This window comes from Ambystoma mexicanum, chromosome 1p (genome assembly GCF_040938575.1).
Source record: "Ambystoma mexicanum isolate Mex_15411 chromosome 1p, UKY_AmexF1_1, whole genome shotgun sequence".
In the NCBI taxonomy this organism is placed as follows: domain Eukaryota; kingdom Metazoa; phylum Chordata; class Amphibia; order Caudata; family Ambystomatidae; genus Ambystoma; species Ambystoma mexicanum.
The window spans coordinates 1,381,201,931-1,381,218,848 of NC_090921.1; the positions used below are offsets into that span (position 1 = coordinate 1,381,201,931).

Here is a 16,918-nt window from a genome sequence, read left to right on the forward strand (position 1 = left end):
ACTACCATGATTAAATCTGGTCTATTTCTTGGTCTGTCCCTCCTCACTGCGTCTTGTGGCAGGGACAGGTTTCTCACTTCCTCTCTCCTTGATCTCCTTCTTGCTCTGCCTCTTCATTATTTCTACCACCTTTATCTTTCCCTCCATTATACCTTGCTTGTTCTACTTCTTGTCACAGAACCGTCCATACCCTCTGCCCATCACCTTTTTCAACACAAACATTACTTATTGCCCCAGGGTTTAATCTAACCAAAAAATCTCCTGACTTCCAATCCCCTATTTCCTGCATGGTACCCATATTTTTGGATACTTCTTCAGGTTCTTGTAACCTGACTAACCTTTCTCGCAATGCTCTTAACTCGTTGTCTATGTCTACTTGTGAACCCTGTGGGTACGCCAATGCTACAGGCATATCAGCACTTGTGGATGGGTTATATGGAGGTGCAAAAGCTCTTGAGTCCCCGCACCTAGTTGCAAATCCTGTTGACACTCTACCTTTGGAGGCTTATAGACTGGGTTTGTATACCCTACTGCAGGTTTAGACGTTACAGGGTATATCTCCTTACATTGGATCTCATTTTCACCTTCCTGATCTTCTATATCTTCAACTAATTGACAGAGATCTAGAGTCTCTCTTTTTTTGGGGACTTGTTGCCTTCATATTTTGCTGCTACAAAGATGGACATTTTTTCTAGCATGTTTCTGTTATGGGAGCCCTGCTCTAGCCAGGAGCAGGACGTCCCCCCTTCTTTTATTTCCACTATCCACTGTTTATTTATTCTGTCATAATACAGTGGCAGAACCCTATGCATGTGTTTTACTGGAGTTTCTTCCTCCATAATGTTGCGCGTACCTAATACTTCACTTAGACCCTACTACTATGCTGCACACGCAGCTACTCTTTACACAAAAATACAGACCAAACCACTTTTTCACCCACCCACCTTGCTTTTTCCCACTTTAATTTCTCACACACACACAGCGACTCATCCACCTTCCTTCCCTTTTTAACACAAAAGACAACAAGAGAAAATATTTTAAAAGAATTTATTCAAATCTAGGCCCATTCCTTATACTGAGCCACTACTGTTTTTCCTTATATCCTTTGTAATACCACTTATTGCTTTCATCGTCATAAAAGAAAATGTGTGGGACTACCTTCTCAACCTGTTATGGCTGAGGATCCCTTACCTCCCAGTCCTTATAAGCTGGGGCTGCCTTCCATCTCAGTCTTTTTTTAAATTTAAATTTTGTTAATTTTTTTTTTTTTAAACTTTATTTTTGGTTTTTCAATATGATCGCCATACATAGGCACCTCCAGGGTGCGCAACAATAATAAAACAATCAGAGAAAAAATTAGAAAGAGAAAACAAGACCCCAACTTTAAAGAACCCCACCGAGCCAACCCCTCTCCCCACCTTCAAGTTCACCCTTGCAGGATTCCGTGGGTTCCTTTCGCATTATCAGTTCGCCATTATCCAGCGCCTCCTCACGAATCTGAGCCCCACTGCACACCTTCTAGCTCGCAGATGAATCAGAATCTGAGGGATATGCGTTTTTTAGCAGATAATTTATGCATGGACCCAAGATGTCCGGGGGGCGAGCATGCAGTGGTAGGAGTCTTACATATTCACACTCAGTGCTTTGACAATAGATAATGTCTTTCTTCCAGTCTTCAATCTTGGGAAGTGGGCCACGACATCGCGATTCTCCTACGAGCCAGCACCAGGAGAAGGGCTGCAAGTTTTTCGAGATGCTGGCAGCAAGTATTTCATAAGACTGAGCAGGGCTCCAAGGGGTGTTGGGGTCACTTGCTCGCCTATGATGTCTTCAGTTATTTGTAGAACAGAGGACCAGAAATTGTGAATTCCCGGGCAGTTCCAAGATAGGTGGAGGAAGTCAGCGTTGTCTGCCGCACATCTGTCGCATCAGGCTGACAATTCTGGGTGGTGTTTGTTCCTCTTAACTGGGGTGTAGTACGTCTGATGCACAAAGTTAAAGTGAATTCATTTATGCCGAGTGTTTATTGCAACTTTTTGCGTTTGGCGGAGGATATAGGACCAGTCTTCGTCCGATATCGATTCCTGAATGGCTGATTCCCATTTTTGCTGCGCCTTGGGTTTGGGAGTCACACTGCCTGCTATGAGGGATTTATATAGTAGTGACACTAATCGTCCTTCCCCCTGCACTTGAATCGTATTGTGTAATAAGTCCCATTTGGGAGGTTGATTGGGATAGGACGGAAACAACTTTTGAAGGGTGTGACGTAGTCTAAAGTAGATGAACACATCTAACGAAGAGTTGCCGCCTCTATCTTTGGCCATTTGTGGAGTCAGAAAGGTTCCCCCGGGGAAGAGGTCTCCAAAGGAGTGAATGTTCACCTTGTCTGTCCAAATAAGGAACACTTTCTCATTAGTACGGGGGATTCCAGGAACAAATCTAATGAGCAATAATGGGGAAAATCTCATTGTCACCCCGTATTTATTGGCTATTTTTTTCCAAATTGCGTAGGTGGATAGGACCGTGTTTAGCGTGTTGTATGGGACTGACATATGACTGATAATGATGGCCCTCAGGAGGTTGGGGGAAGCAAGGGCACGTTCAACCTGCACATGGGGCCGAACAAAGTGGACCGTAGACCAGTGACTGAGAAATTGGGCCTGGGCTGCCCAGTAGTACTTTTCGATATCGGGGAGCGCTAGTCCGCCATTCGACACTGGCAATGTTAATGTGTTGTACGCTATGCGCGCTGGTTTCCCAGCCCACAAAAACTCTAGGACTAGACTCTTGACTTTTTGGAAAAAGGATTTGGGGACAAGTAGCGGAATGTTCGTGAACAAATAGAGAAGTTTGGGTAAGACAACCATTTTCGTTAAGGAGGTTCTTCCCCACATCGTTAGGGGTAGAGTTTTCCACCTATGAATTCGTTCCTGCAAGGAATTCAGTGCACTGACATAGTTGTCTCTATATATCTCATGATGATTACGTGACATATAAATACCCAGATAGCGAACCTTTGAGGTTTCCCATTTAAGGCCGTAATTGTACGCGAATTCAGTTGTGGTCGGGGTCAGGGGAAAGATTACGGATTTTGAGTGGTTGGTTTTGAGACCGGTCATTCGCCCAAATTGTATGACTTCTCGCATCACCGGGTTAAGATTGGCCTGGGGGTCACTGACAAATAACATGACGTCGTCAGCGTAGAGGGAGACAATTAATCTATGGGGACCCAGTTTAAGACCTCTTGTCAGATGGTTGGCGCGAAGCCTCGACGCCAAGGGTTCCATAATGAGGGCAAAAATAAGGGCAGAGAGCGGTCAACCCTGTCTTGTTCCACGTTCTAGTGTTATGCCTGAGGACCTGGAGTTTCCGAGTGTAATATATGAGCGGGGGGCACTATATAGTAAGGACACTAATTTGATAAAGAATTTGCCTAGGCCCATTTGTGTAAGTGTTGCGAACATAAATGGCCATTCAACCGAAACAAACGCCTTCTCGGCATCAAGAAGGACTGCTATGGCCCGTTGTGTTGGATTTAGGGCCTCTATGACACCAAACAGTCTTCTGATCCCGTAGGTTGTGCTTCGACCCGGGATAAACCCAGCTTGATCCCCTATTACGAGTGCGGGCATAAGAGGAAGCAACCGTGCCGCAAGGATTTTAGCTAGAATTTTATTGTCCAAATTAATCAAGGAGATTGGCCTGTAGGATGCACATTCATCTGGGGGTTTGCCGGCTTTGTGCAGCAACATTACGTTGGCTTCACGTGATGTGGGGGGGGGTATCCACACAGCGAAGATTCTTCAAAGACTCGGAGCAGAAGAGGAGCAAGGATGGTTGCATGGGCCTTGTAGAACTCTCCGAAGAGCCCATCGGGCCCAGGCGCCTTGGCATTTGGGAGGGATTTTATTGCCTCCAGAATTTCATCTACTGTTATCGGAGCGTTCAAGGGATCACGTAGCTCCGCTTCAACCCAGTACAACTCTGTGTCGTCGAGGAACTTTTGAATCGATTCTGGATCGGAAACCCCTTTGGAACTATAAAGAACTTGATAGAAGTCCCGAAATACGTTGGCAATTTTTTCTTCTGAATATACTAGTTGACCTTGGTCATCTTTAATACACTCCACTTGGGTCGGAGATTTGTCTATTGATAGAAGACGGGCTAACAAGGCACCTGGTTTCTGTCCTTCCCCATATTGGCGGACCTGGTGTTTGCGGCTCATGAACTTTATTTCTCGTTCAGCTATTTCTTTAAACTTCAGCAGTTCTTTCTTTATTTCGGCATGGACAAGTGGGTCTTGGGTAGCGGAGGCTCTCATCTCTAGTTCTTTCAAGCGTTGTTCACTGCTGGCCAAGTCTTTCCGGATCAGTTTTAGTATGCCATTTTCTTTGGCCAGGCAAACTCCTCGCACGTAACATTTTAGTGTTTCCCACAAGGTGCTGGCCGAGGCGACAGAGTTGATTTATTTCTATAAAGGATATTAGTTCTTTGTGAAGTTCATCCGCGAAGACGGTGTCGTTGAGTGATCCGGGCTTGAATCTCCATCGGAGCCCAGGGTTTGTGGTGCCTGAGAGGGTGACTTCCAGTGTGACCATTGAATGATCAGAGAAGGAACGCGGTAAGATTTGGCTTTCACCCCATTTAAAAGGACAGTGAGTGGATGCCAGAATGTAATCGATCCGGGAACTAGTATTGTGAACAGCAGAATGAAAGCTGTACTCTCTTGCGTCACGATTGTGGCGCCTCCATGTGTCGGACAGCTCAAACGTGTGGCAAATCTCGCGGACCTGGGCGCTGGCTTTGGAGGGATGTCCTGTTGTATTATGGGACTTGTCGAGAATGGAGTCAATTGGCGTGTTAAGGTCCGCTCCCCAAATAATGGTTGCTGCGTTGATCTTCCCCAGCTGAGTCATGACCCAGTTAAATTTGTTGGGTCCATCGGTATTTGGTGCGTATGAGTTTACTATTGCTACCTCTTTCCCTGAGATCAACCCTCTCACCAGTAGGGCTCTTCCCTCAGAGTCCTTTACTGAGTTAATGAGACTAAAGTTCAATTTCCTGTCTATTAAAATTGCAACACCTCTAGCATATGACGAATATGATGAGAAATACCTATGACAACCCCATGAATTAGCCCAAAGTTGTTCTGATGAAGGCAGGAGATGAGTTTCTTGTAAAATAGCAATGTTGATCTTGTGACGTCGGAGATAATGGAGGATCCTCCTGGTCTTCGCTGAATGGTTACCCCCTCGGATGTTCCAGGTGGCGATTTTAAGTGTTATTCCTGCCATCTGGGAGGTTAATGAAGTTCCAAACCATCAGGACTAGAGGAATTGACTGAATTCTTGAAATCTGGATGTGGCCGGAGGGCCCGGCTTGTGTTGGAGTGACGAGGAACCAGGTGATTGTTGTGGAGTAAGGGTGAGGGGTAGGTAGTGGCTCGGCTGAACTGGAATCCCACCCTTGTGTGGGCAACCCCCAACTGGCCCACAAAGAACAGTCCCATACAGACAAAATAAACAACATTGCAGTGCTAGGGGCGCCGGTGGCCCTTCAAGAGGGGGCTGGCTCCCAACTTTGGTTATGAATTGTGGTCCGTGGTGAAAGAACAGCTATGTGAGTGCTGGTGAGGCGTCTTTCATTTTGCAACAATTACGAAGTGGATTTTTATGGTGGATCCCTCCTCGGTCTATTTCCCCTCTGAGGGTTTCGGTTGTTTGGGGCGGGCCTGCAGCCGGCGCGGTCCAAATAATCACTGATCTCTTCTGGAGTGCTGAAAAACTGCGTTTTGCCTTCATGCTGGAGGCGAAGTTTCGCCGGGAAAAGCATGGAGTATTGGATCTGGTTTTCTTGTAATCTTCGTTTCACGGCTGTGAAAGTACGACTTTGGGCCTGGACGGCTTGGGAAAAATATGGGAAAAACTGAATCTTAACACCTTCGTATTGGAGCTCTCCTTTGACTCTGGCTGCTCTGAGAATGGCGTCCCGGTCCTTATAATTGAGAAGCTTCGCAATGATGGGCCGGGGGTTTGCTCCGGGAATGGGTTTCACATTAGCAACCCTATGGACTCTTTCGATAACAAAGCACTTTGTGAGGATCTCTAAGCCGAACAGGTCTGTGCAAATTTTCTCCACGTATTCCTCCATTTTTAGGGTGGGTTGGTGCTCTCTGATTCCGACGATCCTTATGTTATTACGCCGTGAGCGGCCCTCCAAGTCCTCGTTTTTTGGTGCTCACAGCCTTCATTTGCGCCTCAAGTAGGGATACCCTGGAGGTTAAGGCCGATGTCCCATCATCAAGGTTGGAAACCCTCTGTTCGACAGTGTCGAGCCTGTCAGCATGTTTATCCAATCCATGTTGGAGCTGGTCTACTTTGGAGGAAAGCGAATCTAGTTTGTTCCCCAGGCTCCCTATCCCTGCCTTGAGGTCTAACAGAATTTCTCTGATGTCGAAGTCTTGCGTCTCCTCTTCTTCGTGGGGTTGACTTGGGTTGGGTGATTGTGATCGACTGTTGGAAGAGGACGCTTTGACGGAGGGGCAGCCCTCAAAGTTCAGTTTTCTCTGTGATCTATCCATTTTCCCCATAATCTCGATGAAAGTGATGGAGCACCGAGGAAGCGACACAGAGCGGGCTCACGAGAGCTAGCCAAGAGTCTGCTGGGTGTGTTTGTGGCAGGATTGCCGGGGGTTCCTTGCCGCGCGGTTAGGCACACACTCTGCAAAGTTTGGTTTCGCCTCCGATTGATCTATGTTCGTTTTATGTACGTGGCGACTAGGCCCCACAGAACCGCGGCGGTTGCAGGTTATGTTGACTCGCGGGAGAGCTGGGAGACCAATCCCACTTATCGCGGGTGCTGGCGGTTATGGGGGCGCACACCGCACTCGTACCTGGCTTTCCGTTGGCGTATGGTCTGCGGCCTCGTCGCCGCCTTTGGCGTTCTTGCTTGTTCGCGCCGGTCCTCTGGGCCCACACTGGACTCTGCGGCTTCTCAGCAATCAGCTCCTCCCCGCTTCTCAGGAGCTCAAGCGAGGCGTGGCCGGCGCACAGGGGGGCCGCCGCTGTACACCGCTGACTTGCGGCTTCTCCGCTCTGTCCAACGACCCCAGAGCTCCGGCGCCGCACGGCCGGCACCTTTTGATGTTACGGCCGGGCTCTGCTTCCTCTCGTACGGCCGTCCCGCCACAGCTCCGCCGAGGCCGCGCCGCCACCAAGATGGCGGAAGGGGGGGTGGGACCTTTCTCCAGCCGTCGTTCGTGGGCGAAACCTCATGCGACGGATGAAATAGTTCCAGAGTTGTGCACAAAAACGCCTTAGCTCTCGCTGGGTGTTCACAACTGCTCAACTAGTCACCACGGAAGAATGATATTTTCAGGATCTTTGGGGAGCTACACGGAGCTCACAGGGAAGCCACCATCTTGGACGGCTCTCTAGCGCCCTCTTTCCATCTCAGTCTTTAATATGCTGAGGTTCCCTTTTCCATTTTAAAAAGTAGAAAAACAGAAATATGTGACAATTTCAATACATAACCCACCTCCTATATAATCTACTCCTTAACACATCACCTGAAATCATATTCCATCATACATCACCAAAAGTCCTATTCCCTAATACATCACCAAAAGTCCTATTCCATCTATTCCATTGAACGCGTACATCATTCACATCAACAAATATTTCATTCACATCACCATATTATTCATACATGTTCCCATTTTGTTATCACTTGTAAGATTATACTCACGTTGGTGTTGTTCACTTGAATTTTTCCTCCTTTAAGAAGTCCCCTGCTGGCCTGTCTTTGTGGAGCCACGCCCTGCTTCAGTGGGCGGAGAAGATTTCTTTTAAAGTGGCTTCTAAAAAAACGCTCAGGAAACACATGTTTTTAAACTTATGGGACCGGTCACTATAGTTGGGCGTGTCTGACTGACCTAGGGCTTCGCAAAGTACAGGGGCAAGAAACGAAGATCGCATTGGGGTCACCACTGAAAGGTAGCCCATGCTTATAGGGGGGTACCCCTTAAATACAGGTACCCCTAATCGCGCTCACACCAGATTAATAGTTCACCCCTCTAGGGAATTAAGGCCAAGAGTCTATCTTGTAAGGATAACAAACTTTAATCTGTACAAAGATGAGAATGGGGGGGGGGAATGACTCTGCTCCCCGACCAGCATTCTGTCTTCCGTGGCTGGCTCCTTCAGACTGATAACAAGCGGGCGCCTTATATACTGTTCAACTTGGTTACTGGATACTGGCATGGCTCATCCAAAACTGTCCTTCCCTTACAAGGGATGCTGTAAAGTCTTCCTTTCTTCATCATCAGCGATTTTCGTCAGCCATGCTACTTAACATATTGTCACCTTACATAGGCACACAATGCAGCCCTACAGACTTTTACAAACCTTGAGGCCTAGCCCCACGAAAAATGAAACATTTCTATAACTAATTTTCATTCATACTCCACATATTGTACTCATATTTTTATGTGGTCCTGTAATTTCTTTTCAGCCTGATTTTCCTATTCATGCATATTGTGCATCGAGCATGTAAAAGTCCCCTATTCCTAGCCTGCATGGGCTTTTGATGGACAGGAAGCCGCTGCTCAACCACTTTGTGTGCTCTGCCAAAGCTTAGCCTCAGTGACACAACACTGCATGCTCTCCGATCCATTTTAAGCGCAGGCCACATTCCTCCCAGCAGAGAGCTTGCCTGTACCGTGCTTTGAGATTTTAAAACTACATAGAATAACATTTATAAGTGTATTCGGCTATTGGTTATGTACCCCTTATATTTAAATACTAACTATCTTCATTTAGTGGCTGGCCACAGCTGTGTGTATATTTGCATGAAAAAAGCTTTTTCAGAGCTCTAGTGCTTAGAGAAGTCTTGTGTAATTGTAAAACGCTTGGGGGGTGCAGGAAGGCGATGGCTCCTCCCCAACAAGCTGAATGAAATGGTAAAACAGGGTCTTTTTGCTGACTGTTATCTAGAATGTCCATCAGGTCATCCTGTTCAAAGGTTACAGCTGGTCTCCCCAACCCAGGTATTCAGTTATCTTATTCATGAGCTGTCTGTAAGATGCCTCCGCGTGCTCAGACGGGTCAGGCTTACGAAACTCAAGTTCAGGGGAAGTGTACAAGCCTTCTGCACTCAAACAAGTCTTGCATTCTCGACTCTTCCGAGATTAAAGCTTCAGGAACATTGGGTGTTCCGCACTCCAGGCCAAAAGGTGGAGTTTCCTGGTCTGAGGGTTCACGTTCCTTTTTTTGGGAAAGGCTTGCAAGACTTCTCAGTTTCCTTCAAGGGAGTCGAATGCTTCAATAATTTGGACGTGGACAGCACTGGCCTCGGCGGGCTCGACCCACGACTCAAAGGAGTCTTCGAGAGTTGAGGACCTGGACTCTCCTCGAGTCGAGGCCTTGAGGGCTCTCGATGTGTGAGGACTTTTCACCTGGGCTTGAGGGCGCACACGTTTTAGCCTTTTTTTTGCCTCTTTATCAGCCTTGGTAGATGTGACAGGGTCATGGCTTTTCATCTTTTCTTTCGAAGGGGTTAGGCCGCCTTCTTGAAGATTTTGATCATTTGAAGCCTAAAGACCTCCCATTCAGCTTTCGAATCTGGCTTACCTGGGCATGCTACTTTGGGTTCAGGCGAGGAATCTGAGACCTGTGACGGAGACCAATGACGTTGTTTCTTCCATTTTTTCGATGACGAAGAGGAATGGCGAGAACTGCTTCGGGAAGGTGAGCGATTATTTTTCACGTTTTCTCTGTGGCAACTGACCCCTCGATTCGCCCGACGAACGTCTCTTGGAAGGTGTCACGGAAGGGGATTTCTGAAGGGGCATACCTGCAGCCAGCTTCTCCTTTCATTCCTTGAGCACCTTCCCCATCATGGATTGACAGGATCCAGTCAGCCATCCTATGGTTGGTGCCAAGGCACCACAAACAAATGCGATGAGGGTCGGTAATGGACATTTTCGACCCACAGTCTACCTTTTCTAAAACTGTTCTTCATGGTAGAAGTAGACAATTTCAACAAACGTCGTAGTTTCGACAGAAACAACCAAGTCCAAAGCAGTAGCTTTAGCGGAAAAACAGAACTAAATTAATGGGCACAGTGTGTGCTATTTATGCTATCGATGACGTTAACCTTGAGGGAGGACCAAGGCCTTCGAGGGACATCGAGTCGACGACGACGACAATGCACAACGCTGTCTACCGCATAAGATGAGGAATACGTGGGAGGACACAATCCATTTGAAATAGAAGTGCCTGCAATGGAAAACCTTTGGAACTGCTATTTGAGAACACTAGTTTGATACTGCGTAGTCGCAATGTGGAATATGACAGCTTAATTAGTTGGAGCGCTAAATAAGAGGGAGGAGTAGTAAACATCCAAAGGTTGAATAGGCCTTAAAAATAGCAAATTGGCGGTCAAAAAAATAATCTGATATATAAACTATTGTATCAATTATATTTAATGTTTGTCCACCAAGATTTGTTCCAGTGGTACCTAAATGCCATCCCTAGTCATCAACTCATCCTCCCTTTATTAAAGCTACACCGTAATCACATTTTGGTGATCAATAGTCAGTCAGTAACACATTATCAAATGATATAGGAAACCTTTTGTCATTTTAATATATGAAAACTGTAGAAATTCCACTCCATGTGCATTCTGTAGAACATGGAACCAATACCTATTCCCTGTTCCATTGTACAACAGTGGTCAGTTGGAGAAGAGCCGGTGCCGCATTGAGGATGCAAATAAATTACCTCCCCTCAACTTATCGGGAGAGGCCTCTCCTTTACAAAACCTTTTGTCATCTTCTGTTTCATGGTCTACAATGTAGAACGGGAATAAGAGTTTTCGCAAGGTCTAGGGACACTGACTTGTGATGCTTGGATCTGGATGTCATATACATTAATGGAAACAGTATTTCTTGGGGTGAAAATATTGTTTAGGAAAATAGATCAAGTAATTAAGCAACTATAAGAAGGAGACGGCCCATGAGATGACTAGACTCCAAGGTTAGGCATTTTAAGTTTATACATGCTGCTCTGTTGGTCTTTAGATTGAAGGTGGGCACTAGATCGCAAAATGTCTTGTGTTGTGTGATAAAATCCATAGTTTTTTATGGTGTTAAAGAATGGCTGGGGAAGGCTCTCAAACAGATTTTCTGTAAGGAGGCCACTTGCCCTATACCCTGCTCCTGTAAATCATGCATGAATATCCAGTGATGAAATCCTATAGAAGCAAGCAAGTGCATGAAATATCCCATGTGGAGAAATTTCTGATTTTTGAAACTTTTTCTCCAAAGCAGGGTGTCTTATATTGATTGAAACGTGAAACTCTCTACACCATTCACCCAGAACTACTCTCTAAAAGGCAAAACAACAATCAGCGGCAGTTTGTTTTTGTAGCACCTACTACATCACATGAGTAATTTATCAATTTAATTGTAAATGAATGAATCCACGAATTGCAAATACATGAATTAATTCATCAATGGATGGGTAGCGTGGTGCTTTAAAAATGGCACAATCAAGCATCTGCACAGAAGTGAAATAATGTGTGCATGGATTAGAGGAACAAGACAAATTGAGGTTATTTAGATTGATAAGTCACAGACGTGTACCATTGTAAACTATTATATGTCAAAAGCATATCACAAGAGCAATAATGCATTAACAACCAAGTGAATAAATCCCTCGAGCAACCTCTATATGTAAATATAACAGAGAAATGACAGGTGTGAACATTCTGCCGCCAACACACTACAATGCTCCTCATAGGAGAGACAGCCATTGCCCTATGTATAGTGCACAGCACAGAGCATGGAGAGGAAGAGGAGAAATGTGTGACACAGAAAGGATGGTGCAAAAGTGCAGAGCACAAAAGGGGGGGGGGGCATGGAGAGAGAACGCACCTCTCGGGTACCGTGAAAAGGAGAAGCAATTTTAGAAAAGGAGAGTAGGAGGAGAAAAGGAGAGAATCCAGAGCAGCACACGGAGGAAGGCAGGTGGAGAGGGGAGGATACCAGCCTTGAGAGCAGAGAAGAGGAGGTGAAATGCAGGACATGGAAAGGAGGAGGAAGACGAAAGGCGAGAATCCAGAGCGAGCAGGGCGTGGAGAAAGGCTGCTAAAGGGAAGAGAAGAGGCTGCACACATTGCAGAACACAGAGAAGAGCAGGAGCCATCCTGAGCATAAAGAATGGAAGGAGAAAGGAAGTACCAGACCATAGCACGGAGAAGGCAGAGTGAAAGAAGGGCAAACACACATATACACACAGTTGCAGCAATGCACTTTAAATCTTAATCACCCTCAGCACAGCGGGGGCAAGACACCAGAACAGGTGCATCTTGGTAAGTAGCGGTTAGCTAATAAGAAATAATATTCATGTATAGAGTGGATTTAGAGCAACCAATCCAACAGGTACAACATAGTTGAATGATCGCATCTTGTTTATTTTGTTCTTACTTGAATATGGGCATATTCGCTGTATGATAGGATCTCGTCTCCAGTATGCACATTGAAAATTGAATGGAGGCATTTTGATGGGCTGGGATCCTGTTTAAATTGTTCGACCTGTAAAAATACAAGTACATATTTATATGTTTTAATTAGAGCATATATTACGAAAGTGACATGAGGTAAAATATGTTAACAGCAGTAACATAAGCGTGAGTTATTCATAAAAATAAACATACAGAAGTTGACAGTCTTGTAACCAATAAAAGTGTGCAACTAAGAACAAAATAACTCCTGCCATTAAGCTTCATAAATGAAGACAGTGCAACCACCTTTACCTTTTAAAGTTTCCATACGTTTGAATGCTTTTTTCCTCTCACTGTCCCAGTTAGTGGTAATACTGCCATTCAAATATTCCTTGAAACCCATTTGGGTTAGGCACAGCAACTCCTCTCCTGAACACCTGTGACGACTTGCGCTCAAATCTTAACTCCAACTCTACGTCTGTTCTCATCCTCCTTGAACTGTCCTCTTACTTTGGCACAATCAATCATTCCATCCTCACAAATTGGCTACGTGATACCCTAGGCATCACTGGCCAGCCACTGGATTAGCTGACTTCCTTCATCTTGAATAGGCCCTCACAAGTGCAACTGGGTCCGTTTCTCTCCTCTATATCACTCTCCACCTGCGGTGTCCCTCAGGGTTCCATCCTTTCGCCGTGACTCTTCAACATTTACCCTGCCCCCCCCCTCGCCCACCTGATCTCCACCTTATCTCCTCATTTTCAATGCTATGCTGACGACACATCTCTCCTTTAAGCTTCCCTCCTCTGCCTCCTCTCCTTCCTCTCACATTCCTGACTGACTGCTATTCAGGCATGTTGTGCTTGTAACAAACTGTGCCTTAATGCCAGTAAGACTGAAATCCTTCTTATTGGGACTCCTGCCCCCTCCTTCCCTCCTACACTCTGCAGCACTCCTTGGGTCCCCTTCCCCCGCCCTCTTGTGAGGCAAAAAACCTTGGTATCATCTTTGATTCCTCCCTCACCTTCTCACCTCATATTGCTGACCTTGTCAAGAAATCTAATTTTCAACTTTACCTCAACAAAGGCATTCTCCCTTTCCTCACCTTCCCCCAGAAACTCAATGTCTCCAGAGCTCTGGGCTTCTCTAGGCTGGACTTCTGCAATAGCCTCCTCCTTAATCTGCCTCTTTCCTCCCTCTGCCCTATTCAAGTAATCCAGAATAGGACTGCGAGACTCATCCTTGGCCTCAAGCCTACGGAACGCATCTCCCCAGCCCTAAAATCTCTCCACTGGCTACAAGGATCATAATTCAAGACCCTCTGCATCACCCACAAGACTTTCTGGGGCCTGGGTCCGCACTACATCCAACTCTCTCTCCCCAAATACCTCCCTGCTAGAGTTCTTCGGACTTCTAGCTCTAGTTCTCTGCAAGTCAGATGCTTCTCCAAGCAGAGATTGGGGGGTAGATTTCTTTCTTCGGCAGAAGCCTCCCCTCTGGAACGGCCTTCCTGCCCCTCTCCATCTTGAGCCGAATATCCTTAAAATTCCAGAGCTTCTCAAGACCTTCCTTTTCTCCTCCTCCGTGCTCCTCTCCATCCCCTGCTAGTTCCACCTGCCTCTATGTGTGGTTGCCTGTATCCCTCATGAGTCTTACTGGGGCCAGGCCCTCCTCTGACCAGTCTCCCTTTACCAGCACTTGCCATCAGGCACCTTTCCCTTACTAATCTATGAGCGTGGCCCACCCCCTCTCCCTCGCACTAGTTGACCCCTATCCCTTTTTCCCTGAGCATTTGCTTAGCACTTGCCCAGCCCCTTAGCCCCCCACCCCCTCGCCACTTCTCCCTCCTCCCCTCTCACTGCACTTCCTGTTATTGCACTTGCACAATCCAAATGTCACAAGGCCTAAGAGGACTGTTACTTTTATTTTCCTATGTCACCACCCGGCCTGCCCTTGTCACCTGGAAACATGTTTTGATGTATAGGTGCCATACATATGCTCAATAAGTAAAACATAAATAAATACAATTCGCAGGGGAGTTCCACAGGAAGTCAATCACTTGCTTCTATACTCTTATTACATTTGTGCTTGCTTCATTATATATGCCGGCAACTCTCAGTCCACCTCCATTTGGGAAACAGGAGTGGTAAAAGGTCTGAGATCTTGGTGACAGCTAACCGGTCTCCAGTAGTACGTAGAAATCTAAACAGATGGAGCGAGGTAATATGAGCTTAACTTCTCTTTCCGTCTGCAAAGAAACATATAGTTATTTTTGATTGTAAGGTGTAAATGGTCCGCCCCATTAGCAAAAGGCTCTAAGGCTAATCCTCCCATACCTTTTATTTTTACACCATGGTAAATGCAAATGTTACTGTCTACATCGACTAGATTAAAAGCAGCTTGAATATGTTATGGTTGGGGGCTTATGCTAAAATCCACATGTCAATACCACACCTTCCCCCGTGTTCCAGTTAGTCAAAAACCTTTATTCTCTTGTCAGCAGATGAGATTGTTATTTCAAGGAGCTGTTTGATTTTCCATCCGTGAGGTATTGTAATATGCTTTAACTTGAAATCCGATTTCCCTCATCTTTTTGAAGACTTTAAAACAAAGAATTGTGTTGTTAGTTGGAATGGAATTGATTCTTTCTCTCTAAGCTTTTGCCAAAAACAATTAGCTTTCCAATTAGCCTTCTGGCACATCCCTCTCCAAAAATCCCTTTCTGCAATCAAGACATCCCAAAGTCAAAGCAAGTCACCTGGCCCAAAATCCAGTTCAATTTTTACAGTTACCTTGGGCAAACAGCAAAGGGTTCCTCCTGTTTGCCTGTTTGTCTGTCCGCCTGGTGCCCTATCCTAACACTGCAACACTTTCTACCCTTACCCATTGGACCATAAAGCAGTAAGGTAAGGGAAGGCATGGGAAATAAGTTACAACTGTGATATTTGACACACTGATAGTTTGCCACTGATAGGTTACCAAAGGCTGCCACTGTGATATTATTGCCACTGTGATAATTTGCCATTAGGATTTTTTGGCGCTGCGATATTTCACAACTTTGAGAATTTACCACTGTGTTTCTTGCCACTATCAAAATTTACCACCGGGATATTTTGCCAGCTTGACATTTTGTCACTTTGATACCTTACACTGCAGTATGTTACAACTACGAAAAGTAGTCACTGTGATATTTCACCACTGTAACATTTCGACACTTTGATAATTTGTCACTCAGATATTTAGCAATTAAGATATTTGCCACTTCGACAACTTGCCACTGTGGCATTGTGCAACTAAGAATCGACCATTTGTTAATTTACCACTGGGATAATTCCAACTTTGATTCTTTACCAGTGTGATATCTGGCCAGTGGGATACTTTGTCGCTGGGATATCTGGCCAGTGGTATACTTAAGTGGTATGTGTGAGAAAACTGAGGGCTTTCTCACTTATGGACCCCAGAGATTCTTTGTTCAGGTGGCCAGGGCACGCCCATCGCCTTTGGAACCAAACCCTGGGGGTGGACCAGTGTGGGAGGATCACCTGAGCAGGGGGTTCTTGAGGACATTTGGAGGAATGCCCTTGGGAGGGACGCGGTATGCTCCCCTTTCTGACAAACCCCTACCCGACACTTCCTCCACCTTCATAGGTTGTTATGAATCCTGTTCCGTTGCCCCCTCCCCAATTCCAAAAGGTACTAACATTAAAGGGAGGCGTAAGAGAAGAAATATATCCCTATCCGACATCCCCACAGTCACTATGGGACATTATCATCTAAAACTCATTCACCTACAACCTGACATCTGCCCCCTTCACCCTGACCAACACTTAACGAAATGTCCCTCCATCATTAAGGAAAACGGTAACTCCCATACTTCCTCCCAATTGCCTTCTTTCAAAACCACTGGGAAAAGAAGAAGAGGAAAAGAGCTATGAAGATTGCCAATCTGAACCAATGTACCATGGAATCCTATGAGCCGTCTCCATCTTGTCCCATTAACGAGGACAGGCAGGGACCGGCCTCCCTTTTCAACCACCCACACCTGACTCCAATTAACACCCCATGTCAGTATAAAAGGTGAAGCACTGAGACACACTTTAAGCGAGCTGGAGATGCAGTGTGGATCAGAGGAGCTGAAGAGCAGAGAAGAGTGCTGAAAGAATCCTGGAGAGTCTGGAAGGGAGCTGCCCTCAGTCGCTGATCCTGTGTTGTTGAAGGGCTGCAGCAGGGCTGATGAGCTGTGCCTTCCAAGAACCAGACAGGGCAGATCATATACTGCTGACTCTGTCCACACAGTACTTGCTTCCACATGGCATATGAAGGGAAACCCAGGTACCTGAGGGGCAGGTGGGAAGACCCCAACCTCGACCCAGAGAGCTCCAGAGAAGTTGCTCGCCAGAGCCACGCTAACTGG

The 16,918-nt window shown here is 46.1% G+C and overlaps 1 protein-coding gene across 7 annotated transcripts in view; it reads right to left on the reverse strand.

The window, feature by feature from the left end:
- Window positions 1–16,918, reverse strand: part of PHKB (phosphorylase kinase regulatory subunit beta) — a 2,092,963-nt gene that overhangs the window by 1,458,442 nt on the left and 617,603 nt on the right. For all 7 annotated transcript variants that reach the window (XM_069607056.1, XM_069607058.1, XM_069607055.1 and 4 more), the window contains one exon: window positions 12,488–12,595. In XM_069607056.1, the coding sequence (XP_069463157.1) occupies window positions 12,488–12,595 (108 nt within the window). The remainder of the gene's footprint in view (window positions 1–12,487; window positions 12,596–16,918) is intronic.